The 13,905-nt window shown below is 40.7% G+C and overlaps 1 protein-coding gene and 1 non-coding gene across 3 annotated transcripts; one reads left to right on the plus strand and one right to left on the minus strand.

Annotated features, from left to right (window-relative positions):
* Window positions 1–5,416: 5,416 nt before the first annotated feature.
* Window positions 5,417–11,047, plus strand: LOC115198557 (transmembrane 4 L6 family member 4). 2 transcript variants are annotated; one of them, XM_029760576.1, is made up of 5 exons: window positions 5,417–5,845; window positions 6,317–6,382; window positions 6,954–7,105; window positions 10,325–10,511; window positions 10,665–11,047. In XM_029760576.1, exons 1-5 carry the CDS (start codon window positions 5,651–5,653, stop codon window positions 10,665–10,667), a joined length of 603 nt encoding a protein of 200 aa, XP_029616436.1. In that variant the 5' UTR covers window positions 5,417–5,650; the 3' UTR covers window positions 10,668–11,047. The 2 variants fall into 2 exon arrangements, with proteins under 2 accessions (XP_029616436.1, XP_029616435.1); XM_029760575.1 differs by having other exon boundaries at window positions 10,668–11,047.
* An 844-nt stretch (window positions 11,048–11,891) lies between these two features.
* Window positions 11,892–11,963, minus strand: trnaw-cca (transfer RNA tryptophan (anticodon CCA)). The gene has a single exon. It is a non-coding gene; the product is annotated as a tRNA-Trp (tRNA).
* Window positions 11,964–13,905: the final 1,942 nt, after the last annotated feature.

Raw genomic sequence — 13,905 nt, forward strand, 5'->3', positions numbered from 1 at the left:
CAGCAGTTGGATGCAGGGTGGTATGCTGCTGGCTACAGTACCATTGCCAGTGTACAGTACCATTGCCACCTACTGGCCTTTCTTGGTATTGCTGGTTGTAAATACAAATACCTGCAGACATACTGGACTGATAAGGAACACTGCTATAACTATTATTAGTAGTAGTATTATGATGATTTAAACATTTGAACAAGTTGGGACAACCCTTCTGTTAACTACTGTACCTATCAATTATCCAGTAGTAGTAATTATGGTTCCTCAATATACATTTAACATATTACAACGTAGGCTATGTGTTACAGCACTACTTTTGGTGTCCCCCTCAGGAATTGCTCTTGAGAAAATTTAATGTAATTGTCCCCTTCAAAGTTGATGTCAGATTTTCACCCCTGCTTGAAACATGTAGGTATTAAACACTCGGTCAGGGAGAGGTTGAAAATGTCAGTAAAGACACTTGCCAGTTGGTCCGCGCATGCTTTGAGTACACATCCTGGTAATCCATCTGGCCCAGCTGCTTTGTGAATGTTGACCTGTTTAAAGGTCTTGCTCATATCGGCTACCGAGAGCGTTATCACACAGTTGTCCAAAACAGCTGGTGCTCTCGTGCATGCTTCAGTGTTGCTTGCCTCGAAGTGAGCATAAAAGGCATTTAGCTCGTCTGGTAGGCTCGTGTCACTGGGCAGCATATACTTACACACATATACACACTTTGTTTGTACTGATAATATAGCCAAATCTTGACTTTTGTATGAATTCTTTTTTATTAAATATTTGTATCATGTTTTCATTATCTTTAACTGGTTAAATGTTTGTAGTTTGCATGTTTCAGTAATGATTAACATGGTTAAATAGCTGTACATCTCTGTAAAATGGCGCCGGAGTGGAAGGCTGCAATCTTATTGGCTCTAAACCAACCATGCTATTTTCTTTGTTTTTTCGCATTGTTTGTAACTTGTTTTGTACATAATGTTGCGGCTACCATCTCTTATGAACGAAAATAACTTCTGGACATCAGAGCTGCGATTGCTCTCCTCAAACTGGACGAAGAGTTCTTCTTCAATGAGTCAGACGGACGGGATATAATACAGACACCCAACCAGGCCCAGATCCCCATTATTCGCTGGAGAAGGAAACACAGATTTCACGGAAAGTGATCAATAAAAGTGACTCCAAAATGACACACATTGTTTGAGCAGTGAGAATGCTGTTCATTGTTTACAACTCAGCGTTCAACACCATAGTGCCCACAAAGCTCATCACTAAGCTAAGGACTCTGGGACTAAACACCTCCCTCTGCAACTGCATCCTGGACTTCCTGACGGCCGCCCCCAGGTGGTAAGGGTAGGCAACATCACATCTTCCACTCTGATCCTCAACACTGGGGCCACTCAGGGGTGCATGTTTAGTCCCCTCCTGTACTCCCTGTTCACCCACGACTGCGTGGCCAAGCACGACTCCAACACCATCGGGACCCTGAGTGGCGCAGCGGTTTAAGGCACTGCATTGCAGTGCTAGAGGCATCACTACAGACCGGGTTCGATCACGGGCTGTATCACAATCTTCCTGACATCCAGGACCTATATACTAGGCAGTGTCAGAGGAAGGCCCAAAAAATTGTCCAAGACTTCAGTCACCCAAGTCATAGACTGTTCTCTCTGTTCACCCGATATGGATGAAAATACCCTCAAATTATAGTTGACAGTCTGCACTTTAGCATAGTCGGTCATTGTATCATTTCAAATACAAAGTGCTGGAGTACGGATCCAAAAAAACAATACATGTGTCACTGTCCAAATACTTTTGGACCTCACTGTATCTCTCATTCAAGATCTATAGCCAAAAAAGTAGTGTGTAGTTCCAGTAGTTACCTACATGGCAGAAAAGTAATTAACTACTAAAAACACTACCAAGATTAGAATTTTGTTAAAGTACCATCAAACTACTGAAAAATGTATTTAAATTACTAGTTGAACTACATGTAGGTCACGACTCCAACACAGCCTGTACTTCTACTTTTACTCCACTATATTCCTAAAGAAAATATGTACTTTTTACTCCGTACATTTTCCCTGCCACCCAAAAGTACTTGTTACACTCGAATGCTCAGGCAGGACAGCAATATGGTCTCACTAAACACAAATACTGTGTTTGTAAAGGATGTCTGAGTGTTGGAGTGTGCCCCTGGCCTGGCTGTCTGTAATTTTTTTTCAAAAAGGAAATCGTGCCATCTGGTTTGATTAATATAAGCAATTTGATGAACAGCAATTACTTTTACTTTTACTCAACTATGACATTTGCATACTTTTCCACCACTGTACTTAAGTACATTTAAAACCAGATCCTTTTAGACTTTGTTGGAGCAAAACTCATGACTATGATTACATTTCCATTATTAGCAGCATCTAAGCTGTCCACGTTGGAGAGCTAAGACAGAATGGCCATATAAGGAATGGAACATATAGGACCAGTGTAGGACCAGGGCCCTGCTACCATTACAACCTATACAGCTGTCAGATATTTTATTTATTTATTTTATTTCACCTTTATTTAACCAGGTAGGCAAGTTGAGAACAAGTTCTCATTTACAACTGCGACCTGGCCAAGAGAAAGCAAAGCAGTTCGACACATACAACAACACAGAGTTACACATGGAGTAAAACAAACATAGTCAATAATACAGTAGAAAAATAAGTCTATATACAATGTGAGCAAATAAGATGAGATAAGGGAGGTAAAGGCAATAAATAGGCCATGGTGGCGAAGTAAATACAATATAGCAAGTAAAACACTGGAATAGTAGATTTGCAGTGGACGAATGTGCAAAGTAGAAATACTGGGGTGCAAAGGAGCAAAATAAATAAATAAATACAGTAGGGGAAGGGGTAGTTGTTTGGGCTAAATTATAGATGGGCTATGTACAGGTGCAGTAATCTGTGAGCTGATCTGACAGATGGTGCTTAAAGCTAGAGAGGGAGATAAGTGTTTCCAGTTTCAGAGATTTTTGTAGTTCGTTCCAGACATTGGCAGCAGAGAACTGGAAGGAGAGGCGGCCAAAGGGGGAATTGGCTTTGGGGGTGACCAGTGAGATATACGTGCTGGAGCACGTGCTATGGGTGGGTGCTGCTATGGTGACCAGCGAGCTGAGACAAGGGGGGACTTTACCTAGCAGGGTCTTGTAGATGACCTGGAGCCAGTGGTTTTTTAAATGTATTTTTTATTTCACCTTTATTTAACCAGGAAGGCTAGTTGAGAACAAGTTCTCATTTGCAACTGTGACCTGGCCAAGATAAAGCGTAGCAATTCGACACATACAACAACACAGAGTTACACATGGAATAAACAAAACATACAGTCAATAATACAGTAGAACAAAAGAAAACAAAACGTCTATATACAGTGAGTGCAAATGAGGTAAGTTAAGGCAATAAATAGGCCATGGTGGCGAAGTAATTACAATATAGCAATTAAACACTGGAATGGTAGATGTGCAGAAGATGAATGTGCAAGTAGAGATACTGGGGTGCAAAGGAGCAAGATAAATAAATACAGTATGGGGATGAGGTAGGTAGATAGATAGGCTGTTTACAGATGGGCTATGTACAGGTGCAGTGATCTGTGAGCTGCTCTGACAGCTGGTGCTTAAAGCTAGTGAGGGAGATATGAGTCTCCAGCTTCAGAGATTTTTGCAGTTCGTTCCAGTCATTGGCAGCAGAGAACTGAAAGGAAAGGCGGCCAAAGGAGGAATTGGCTTTGGGGGTGACCAGTGAGATATACCTGCTGGAGTGCATGCTACGAGTGGGTGCTGCTATGGTGACCAGTGAGCTGAGATAAGGCGGAGCTTTACCTAACAGAGAGATAACCTGTAGCCAGTGGGTTTGGCAATCATTTGAGAAACCAAGGCTGTCGAGTCTGCCAATAAGAATGTGGTGATTGACAGAGTCGAAAGCCTTGGCCAGGTCAATGAATACGGCTGCACAGTATTGTTTCTTATTGATGGCGGTTAAGATATCGTTTAGGACCTTGAGCGTGGCTGAGGTGCACCCATGACCAGCTTTGAAACCAGATTGCATAGCGGAGAAGGTACGGTGGGATTCGAAATGATCGGTAATCTGTTTGTTAACTTGGCTTTCGAAGACCTTAGAAAGGCAGGGTAGGATAGATATAGGTCTGTAGTAGTTTGGGTCAAGAGTGTCCCCCCCTTTAAAGAGGGGGATGACCGCAGCTGCTTTCCAATCTTTGGGAATCTCAGACGACACGAAAGAGAGGTTGAACAGGCTAGTAATAGGGGTTGCAAAAATTTTGGCAGATAATTTTAGAAAGAAAGGGTCCAGATTGTCTAGCCCGGCTGATTTGTAGGGGTCCAGATTTTGCAGCTCTTTCAGAACATCAGCTGTGGGCGTTAACAAGCAAGAACTGAGATGATAAAGAAATGATAAAGAAAGGTCAAGGGAAGCTATTTTCATATAGAGGGAGGGAACTCTATACGTTAGAATACTATAAAGGCAGGACTCTGTAATATGAGCATTTTGTCTTTTCCATGGAGGGGCTCGGCTCTGTTACGTTTGTAAAAGAGTCTTTACATGGAAGGGCTCGGCTTTGCTACCTTGTATTAAAGTCTAATTTGAATTCACAAGTTCTAGTAAATGTGTTATATTTCTGAGTCAATATTCCACCACAACTTTTACTCAAGTAGTATTTTACTGTGACTTTCACTTTTAAGTCATTTTCTATTAAGGTATGTTTACTTTTACTCAAGCATGACAATTGAGTACTTTTTCCACTACTGCCTGACTCCATGTGGATGGACAAACCCAACCCAGTTTTATGACTCAATAATAAGGCCAACTAAAGGTGATGTAGTGATGCAGTCACTGGCAGGCACGTTCACAGATAGGGCTCTAGCAGTTCCTGAGCACCTAACCTTTCGCCCTCCTATGAGAAAAGTGCCCTAAAAAAAGTGCCCTTTCAGAATAGTAGTATTTTTTGAATAATACCTTTGTATTATACTAGTAGTATATTTTATTTCCTTTTCTATAAATAATTGCCCATCAAACTAGGTAATCTCTCATTTTCTAATCTTGGAAAATTCCCCTCCCCGCTCCACCCCTTTTTTCTTTCCCACGCTAGAGTGCACTGCACTTGTCCTCCAGCTGATGCAGAAGCTACCGGCACCTAGTGGTATTATGAGTAGTGGCACACAGGCTACTTTTTAAGTTGTATGTCGTCTCTCATGGTCAGTGACAGGGACGGGTTCAACTGAACTGTTTTTAAGTAGGCCTACAACGCAAATGTTAGCACTTGCCACTCCAAAGGTCGGTGCACGGCCCTGGTCACTGGAGTCAATGAGGGGGTGGTCTATAGTTTAGCTTTATCACCTAACTAGCCCCTCCTCTACCAAGCTAACCTCCACCCTAGATACCACCACCAGGATTTAAGCAGATTCGCATATACCTCTAGAGCCATTCTGTAGCTAGCTGAGATGAGAGCACAGGAGGAGTTGTCTCTGACATTTTGTTGAAATCTTCTGAATTGTTCTCAGTGGGGGAGTACTGTGGAGAGACAACAGAAGTCTACCATATCTCCTTTTTCGTGGAAACCAACAAGGCATTTTTTTCTCCCTCAACGTTGAAGAAACTGTACAACTAGCAACATGTGTACAGGGAAGTGCTCTAAGGTCATTGCGATCTCGCTCTACGTCCTGTCGGGGGTCTCAATCATCTGTAACATCATTGCGTTCTTCCCCGACTGGTCGACGATGTACGCCAAGTTGGACAGAGAAGAAAATGGAGCCCGGATCACCGACGAGGTCAAATACATGGGAGGTGTCATCGGCGGAGGAATCATGGTGAGTTTAAAGTTTAGTTAGACTATTATGTGACTTAATTGGTTTAAAAGACTAGGCTTTTGTTCAGTTCCATTTCAATCCAGTCAGTTTGAAAATGTTCAATTGAAATTGATCAAATTTGAATAGAAATGTCAGTTTATTGACTGAACTGAAATGGAATTGACCCCAACCCTGGTTTAGACATGCTGATTCTATAGAGTATCGGTCACACCATCACAGGTTTGTGTGGTCATTTCCAAGATAAAAACAATTGAAATGGAATAATGTAACATTACTTTGACCAACAGTTCCCAAATGTTAATTCCCCTAATGTTGCTGACTATACGTACATTTTAAATATGCTGTCTCTAAATATGCCTCTCCACACCAACACAGTTGTGATGAAAGTATTCTCAAATGTTTTATTTTCCTATTCTCTCTCTCTCTCTCTCTCTCTCTCTCTCTTCCCAATCTCTCTCACTCTCTCTTCAGTGCCTTATTCCAGCAATCCATATCCACCTGACTAGTAGCATTGGTTGCTGTGCCAACCGCTGTGGGGTAAGTCTAACTACACTCTAACTACTGCCCCCCCCCCAATCCCAACCTTAACCATTCATATCTGATCCTATATCAGTTGTTAAAGACAACTTCTACCTACTTTAAGCCCATAACACCTTAGACAATAAGAGGGTGAGGGGCCTGGGACTATGGGTGGGGCAATGACAGTTACAGCCATAACGGTTAAAGAAAAAATTGCTTGACTTTACCACCCCCTGCTGGTGAAACAGGTGTAATACCAGGAAATAATTCACGGCTTCTATGGCCAATGACTGTCCTCAAAGTAACACTCACTCACATTATGGTTAGTGTAATTCCAAAATAAAGCAATTTGTGACAAGCAACATACCTCTTTTGGCAAAAGCATAACATTACACGATGAATCAAATATATAACTACTGGCTGAAAAACGCACTGTATTTATTCAACCTTTAGTTAAGCCAAGTTTATAGAAGCCCAAATAAATCTTATTTTCTAAGTAGTAAATACACAACAAAGATGAAATGTACAACATACTCAACCTTCTCTTACCCTGACCACTGATCTCTGGATTATCTTTGCTACACTTTAGATGTTCCTGTCCATTGGGTTTGCTGCTGCTGGGGTTGTTGGAGCACTGTACAGTCTGGCTACATCTGCCCTGGGCCTGTCCAATGGACCTGTCTGCCTCTTTATGGAAACACCAACATCTGTTCCAGGGTGGGGGAGACCTTTCTTGAACAAGTACGTTTATTTATGTATTTTATTACTTGTTTAGAATTGTATTTTTATGGTTTATTTTATGTAGGCCGTCATTGTAAATAAGAATTTCTTCTTAACTGACTTGACTAGTTAAATAAAGGTTACATTTATTTTTATTTTTTATTATTCGACGATAAAGGCCTGATTCACACAGTCTGCTCTGAACAGTTGATGTTGAGATGTGTCTGTTACTTAAACTCTGTGAAGCATTTAGTTGGGCTGCAATTTCTGAGGCTGGTAACTAATGAACTTATCCTCTGCAGCAGAGGTAACTCTGGGTCTTCTGTTCCTGTGGCGGTCCTTTCAAAGTTCTTGAAATTATCTTGATTGACTGACCTTCAATTCTTAAAGTAGTGATGGACCGTAATTTCTCTTTGCTGATTTGAGCTGTTCTTGCCATAATATGGACTTGGTCTTTAACCAAATAGAGCTATATTCTGTAAACCACCCCTACCTTGTCACAACACAACTGATTGGCTCAAACACATTAAGAAATATTTTTTTTTCACAAATTAAGTTTTAACAAGGCACACCTGTTAATTGAAATGCATTCCAGGTGAAGGTGGTTGAGAGAATGCCAAGTGTGTGCCAAACTGTCATCAAGGCAAATTGTGGCTACTTTGAAGAATCTCAAATCTCAAATATATTTTGATTTGTTTAACACTTTTTTTGTTATTACATGATTCCATATGTGTTATTTCATAGTTTTGATGTCTTCACTATTATTCTACAATGTAGAAAATAGTACAAATATAGAAAAACCCTGTAATGAGTAGGTGTGTCCAAACTTTTAACTGGTACTGTATATTATCTTTGGAAAATCAGTCTTTGACCTCAATGGGACTACCCGGTAATTTTTTACAATTTATTTTATTTTATTTAACCTTTATTTAACTAGGCAAGTCAGTTAAGAACACATTTTTATTTACAAAGCCGACCTACATCGGCCAAACCCGGACAATGCTGGACCAATTGTGCGCCGCCCTATGGGACTCCCAAACATGGCCGGTTGTGATACAGCCTGAATTGCTACAGAAAAACCACTACTAAAGGACACCAATAAGAAGAAGGGACTTGCTTGGCCCAAGAAACCGCTGGAAATCTGTGCTTTGGTCTGATGAGTCCAAATTTGAGATTTTTGGTTCCAACTGCCGTGTCTTTGTGAGATGCAGAGTAGGTGAACAGATGATCTCCGCATTTGTGGTTCCACCGTGAAGCAAGGAGGAGGAGGTGTGATGGTGCTTTGCTGGTGACACTGTCTGTGATTTATTTAGAATTCAAGGCACACTTAACCAGCATGGTTTCCACAGCCTTCTGCAGCGATACGCCACCCCATCTGGCTTGCACTTAGTGGGACTATCATTTGTTTTTCAACAGGACAATAACGCATTCCAGGTGAAGCTGGTTGAGAGAATGCCAAGAGTGTGCAAAGCTGTCATCAAGGCAAAGGGTGGCTACTTTGAAGAATCTCAAATATAAAATAGATTTTGATTTGTTTAACCTGTTGAGGACAGACGTTCCGCTAGCGGAACCCCGTTCCACCTGCGGAACCCCTAGCCAACAGCCAATGGCATCGCACGGCGCGAAATACAAAACCAACTAAAATACCACAATTCAATTTTCTCAAACAATCAACTATTTTACATCATTTTAAAGATAAGACTCTCGTTAATCTAACCACATTGTCCGATTTCAAAAAGGCTTTACAGCGAAAGCAAAACATTAGATTATGTCAGGAGAGTACCCAGACAAAAAATAATCACACAGCCATTTTCAAAGCAAGCATATGTCACATAAACCCAAACCACAGCTAAATGCAGCACTAACCTTTGATGATCTTCATCAGATGACACTCCTAGGACATTATGTTATACAATACATGCATGTTTTGTTCAATCAAGTTCATATTTATATCAAAAACCAGCTTTTTACATTAGCATGTGACGTTCAGAACTAGCATACCCACCAAAAACTTCCGGTGAATTTACTAAATTACTCATGATAAACGTTGACAAAATACATAACAATTATTTTAAGAATTATAGATACAGAACTCCTTTATGCAATCGCGGTGTCAGATTTTAAAATAGCTTTTCGGCAAAAGCACATTTTGCAATATTCTGAGTACATAGCTCGGCCATCATGGCTAGCTATTTTGACACCCACCAAGTTTGGGACAACCTAAACTCAGAAGTACTATTAGAAAAATTGGATTACCTTTGCTGTTCTTAGTCAGAATGCACTCCCAGGAATTCTACTTCAACAACAAATGTTGTTTTGGTTCCAAATAATCCATAGTTATATTCAAATAGCTCCATTTTGTTTGTGCGTTCAGGTCACTATCCGAAGGGTGACGCGCGAGCGCATTTCGTGACAAACTTTTTCAAAATATTCCATAACCGTACTTCGAAGCATGTCAAACGCTGTTTAAAATCAATTTTTATGCTATTTTTCTTGTACAATAGCGATAATATTCCAACCGGGCAACGTTGTATTCATTCAAAGGCTGAAAGAAAAAAATGGAGAATTCTCGTGACCGTGCATCTCCAGTGTCACTGTCCCTAGGCTGACCACTCACAAATTCTGCTGTTGTTCTTCGCCCAGAGACAGCAGACACCCCATTCCACTTTCTGGCGGCTTTAGAGAGCCAATGGAAGCCTTAGAAAATGTCACGTTACAGCAAAGATGCTGTATTTTTGATAGAGATGCAACAGAAGGACAACAAATTGTCAGACAGGGCACTTCCTGTATGGAATCTTCTCAGGTTTTGGCCTGCCATATGAGTTCTGTTATACTCACAGACACCATTCAAACAGTTTTAGAAACTTTAGAGTGTTTTCTATCCAAATCTACTAATTATATGCATATTCTAGTTTCTGGGCAGGAGTAGTAACCAGATTAAATCGGGTACGTTTTTTATCCGGCCGTGAAAATACTGCCCCCATCCCAAAGAAGTTAACACTTTTTTGGTTACTACATGATTCCATATGTGTTATTTCATTGTTTTGATGTCCTCACTATTATTCTACAATGTAGAAAATAGTAAAAATAAAGAAAAACCACTGAATGAGTAGGTGTGTCCAAACTTTTAACTGGTACTGTATGTATATTTATTTTTGCTATGTCTTTGGGGACTAGTCCTGGCTACTGTAAAGAACTTTCTGACAAAATATAAATATAATTGATTGTTCCTCATTGCAGCAACGGGAGTTACCTGGGCGACAGTGACCTGTGGACAAAGTGTATAGAGCCCAAAGGTGTTGTGGAGTTTAACCTTGGGTTGTTCGCCACGCTGTTGGTGGTGGCAAGTCTGGAGCTGGTGCTGTGTGGAATACAGATGGTCAACGGACTGTTCGGATGCATCTGTGGAACCTGCAGCGGCAGGGAGGTGAGATAGTGTGTGTGTGTGTGTGTGTGTGTGTGTGTGTGTGTGTGTGTGGTGGGGGGGGGGGGGGGGTGTTAAGAGAGGGGATGAAAGAAATGAACAAATAAAGGAAGGAGGAAAGAAAGAGGATTGGTGTTGACCTCTATTTCCTGCCAGTAGGAAGCGTGATGATCAATGATGACCATCGACTGTGACCATTTTTCAACCACGACCACTTGAGGAACACAAAGAAGAACCGACCACAACCCATCTGTACCTATTTGTCAAGAGGAATGAATGGTTATTGAAGAAAGGTTGACGTATTCACTGTCTCTTCTCTCTATGGCCTACAAAGAGTATTTATAATAGACTTATAATGGCTTAGTGTATTAGGCTGTTCAAAACATATCAGTGACTGTAATAGTCAGTAGTTATGTTCATTGATATGACATTCTGTAAATGTTATGTTTCTCATGTTTCAATATAATTCTATGCATATTTTATGTTATATTTTGCAATACATGCTGGGTGAAATAAAAACAAATTCTGTTTATTCTTTATCTCGTTTTTGACGTTTGTTTATTTTTTTTGTTACTTTCCTGGGTTAAAATGTTTCTCATTCAAATATTTTATTAAATTGTAAGTAAATATGCTCACAGTTGAAGGGTATTATTCAACAGAACATATCATATCATTGTCATTCATTACATGATCAAATGTAGCCTAGATGAAACAGTATGGAGGAAGTATGGAGGATGGAGGAAGAAATAAGTAAGACATTTAAAACTGCAATATGTCACTTTTTGGCCAGGCTCCTCAACAGTGGGAAAATCCTCCTCTATTTCTCTGCTCTTCCTCAGCTGTCGCCTGTTCCTCCTGAAGACTTGTCTCTGTTCTGTCTTCACCTCGTAGGACCTTTGCTCCACAGGTCTGACTACTGTGGCTCTCTACAACCACTGTTTCTGTCCTGTGAGTGGCTGAACTCTCACCCTGTCATCTCGTTGCAGCTCTGTGAGATCTTTAGCAGATGTGTCGTAGTATTTTGCCTGTTTCTGTTGTCTTTCTTTGAACTTCTCCAGCTGACAGTTTGCCATCTCCGGTCTCAGAAGATTTTCACTCATTATAAGTAGTGTCTTTGTACGTCTTCCAATGAGCACCTGTAAACGCGGCACTTTTTCAAACTGCCGCCTGGGATGTATTCTTCATTTACATCGATGAGATCCAGGTTCTGCCGCCTGGGATGTATTCGGCGAAATTCACATAGAATTTTAAGTTATAAAATTATTATCTGCACTTGCTTGTTTTGTCACATAAACAAACTGTAATTAGGCGAACTATTAGAATTTTTGCAAAGAGGAAATGTCGGATCGATTTCTGCAAATTGCACCCTTAAGCAAAATTACATGACCCCGACGTGATTTGAACACGCAACCTTCTGATCTGGAGTCAGACGCGCTACCGTTGCGCCACGAGGTCCATACAGCAGTATGGCTTTGTTTGGTTTATACCACTTCTGGTGACCGTTAGTTGTAGTAACGTTGTGAGTTATTTGTTACATTGATAACTACAACTGTACAAAATGGTTCTTCCGATTTGCGAAATGTAGGCTAAATCAAATAAAAATTTACAATATAAGGTTTCAATTAAAAACGTTTTGATACCGATACTGTTCAAATGGGATGTACATTCTTCATTACATAAAAATATAATCATTTCTGGATTCAAAACGTTTTTTTCCCCCGAATCCAAATTAACAGTTATATCTAGCTATGTCGTCATTAACAGCATGCATTGCCAAGTGAATTTAAATGTCCGTTCCTTCTCTTCCAGTCACGTAAAAGTCAGTGGCAGGCTAATCTCACTTGGAAAGATAAAAGAAAATGTCGTCGAGGAATGCCATTAAAGTGCAAGCTGTTTCAATATGCTTTGTGTTGTAGTCACGACAGCCAAAGATATATAGTTAAGCAAACTTTACTAGGCATGTTGTCAACCAGCACATGAATCAAGTAAGTAACAACTGGTTTCCGTTTCCTGTGTGACATCAATATGAGTAACATCAATATTGCTACATGTTCTCTTTTTATTTCTTCTTTTTTTACAACAAACGCAGACTCCACCTAACTTTGGCTTGTAGTCCATGTCTGCAATAAACTGGAATGTGAACTGAACGTTTGTTTACTGTCTCTGACTGTCCATTAATTATTATTATTTTTTACCTTCACACAAATTCTTTCAGGTGTATAGGTCTTCAGATGGCCCTACCAGACCTTGTGTGGGGAGTGTTGATTACATCAGGTGCTTGACCTGAGATGTTTTGGATTTTCTTGTTGTGGTGCAGCATTCACCTCTAGGTTGTGTTCAGCACCCTGCTGGGCGTCAGCTGGTGCTCTGTTTACTGGCTCTGTGCCAGGCTCCTCAACAGTGGGAAAATCCTCCTCTATTTCTCTGCTCTTCCTCAGCTGTCGCCTGTTCCTCCTGAAGACTTGTCTCTGTTCTGTCTTCACCTCGTAGGACCTTTGCTCCACAGGTCTGACTACTGTGGCTCTCTACAACCACTGTTTCTGTCCTGTGAGTGGCTGAACTCTCACCCTGTCATCTCGTTGCAGCTCTGTGAGATCTTTAGCAGATGTGTCGTAGTATTTTGCCTGTTTCTGTTGTCTTTCTTTGAACTTCTCCAGCTGACAGTTTGCCATCTCCGGTCTCAGAAGATTTTCACTCATTATAAGTAGTGTCTTTGTACGTCTTCCAATGAGCACCTGTAAATGCGGCACTTTTTCAAACTGCCGCCTGGGATGTATTCTTCATTTACATCGATGAGATCCAGGTTCTTTTGAGTACCGCTACCACCATGTTTAAATATGATTTGTGTTGTAGTCACAATAGACAAAGATATATAGTTAAGCAAACTTTACTAGGCATGTTGTTAACCAGCACATTAATCAAGTAAGTAACAACTGGTTTCCGTTTCCTGTGTAACATCAATATGAGTAACATCAATATTGCTACACACGCTACATACAAACAGAAAGCAGCTATAATAACAGTTAGCTAGTGTCACGAGAATTTTCAATCCCAATGATGATAACTAACAATCATTTAAGCTTTGATTAATTCCCCCGAGGTTTGTAAGATCCTGGGTTTAATAATAATTAGGCAAAGTCTCAGATTCTGCAAAAGGTTTGTAGTTTATTCAGAGAACGTTCTAAAGTCAACCAAAATGTGTCTTTATAACCCCCTCTATGCACATGCACGCACGCAGGCAGACAGACAGACAGACAGACATCACTTTTCTACCAGCCATGGCAGTTTCTTGCCATTCCATTCCTCCCCAGATAAGAGAGGCCTTGGAAGGGCCCTCCTGTTGTCAGGTCATGTGTAGTCTACCAGCCTCTGTTTTCTCAACAATACATTTCTCCCT

This window comes from Salmo trutta, chromosome 8 (assembly GCF_901001165.1).
Source record: "Salmo trutta chromosome 8, fSalTru1.1, whole genome shotgun sequence".
NCBI lineage: Eukaryota > Metazoa > Chordata > Actinopteri > Salmoniformes > Salmonidae > Salmo > Salmo trutta.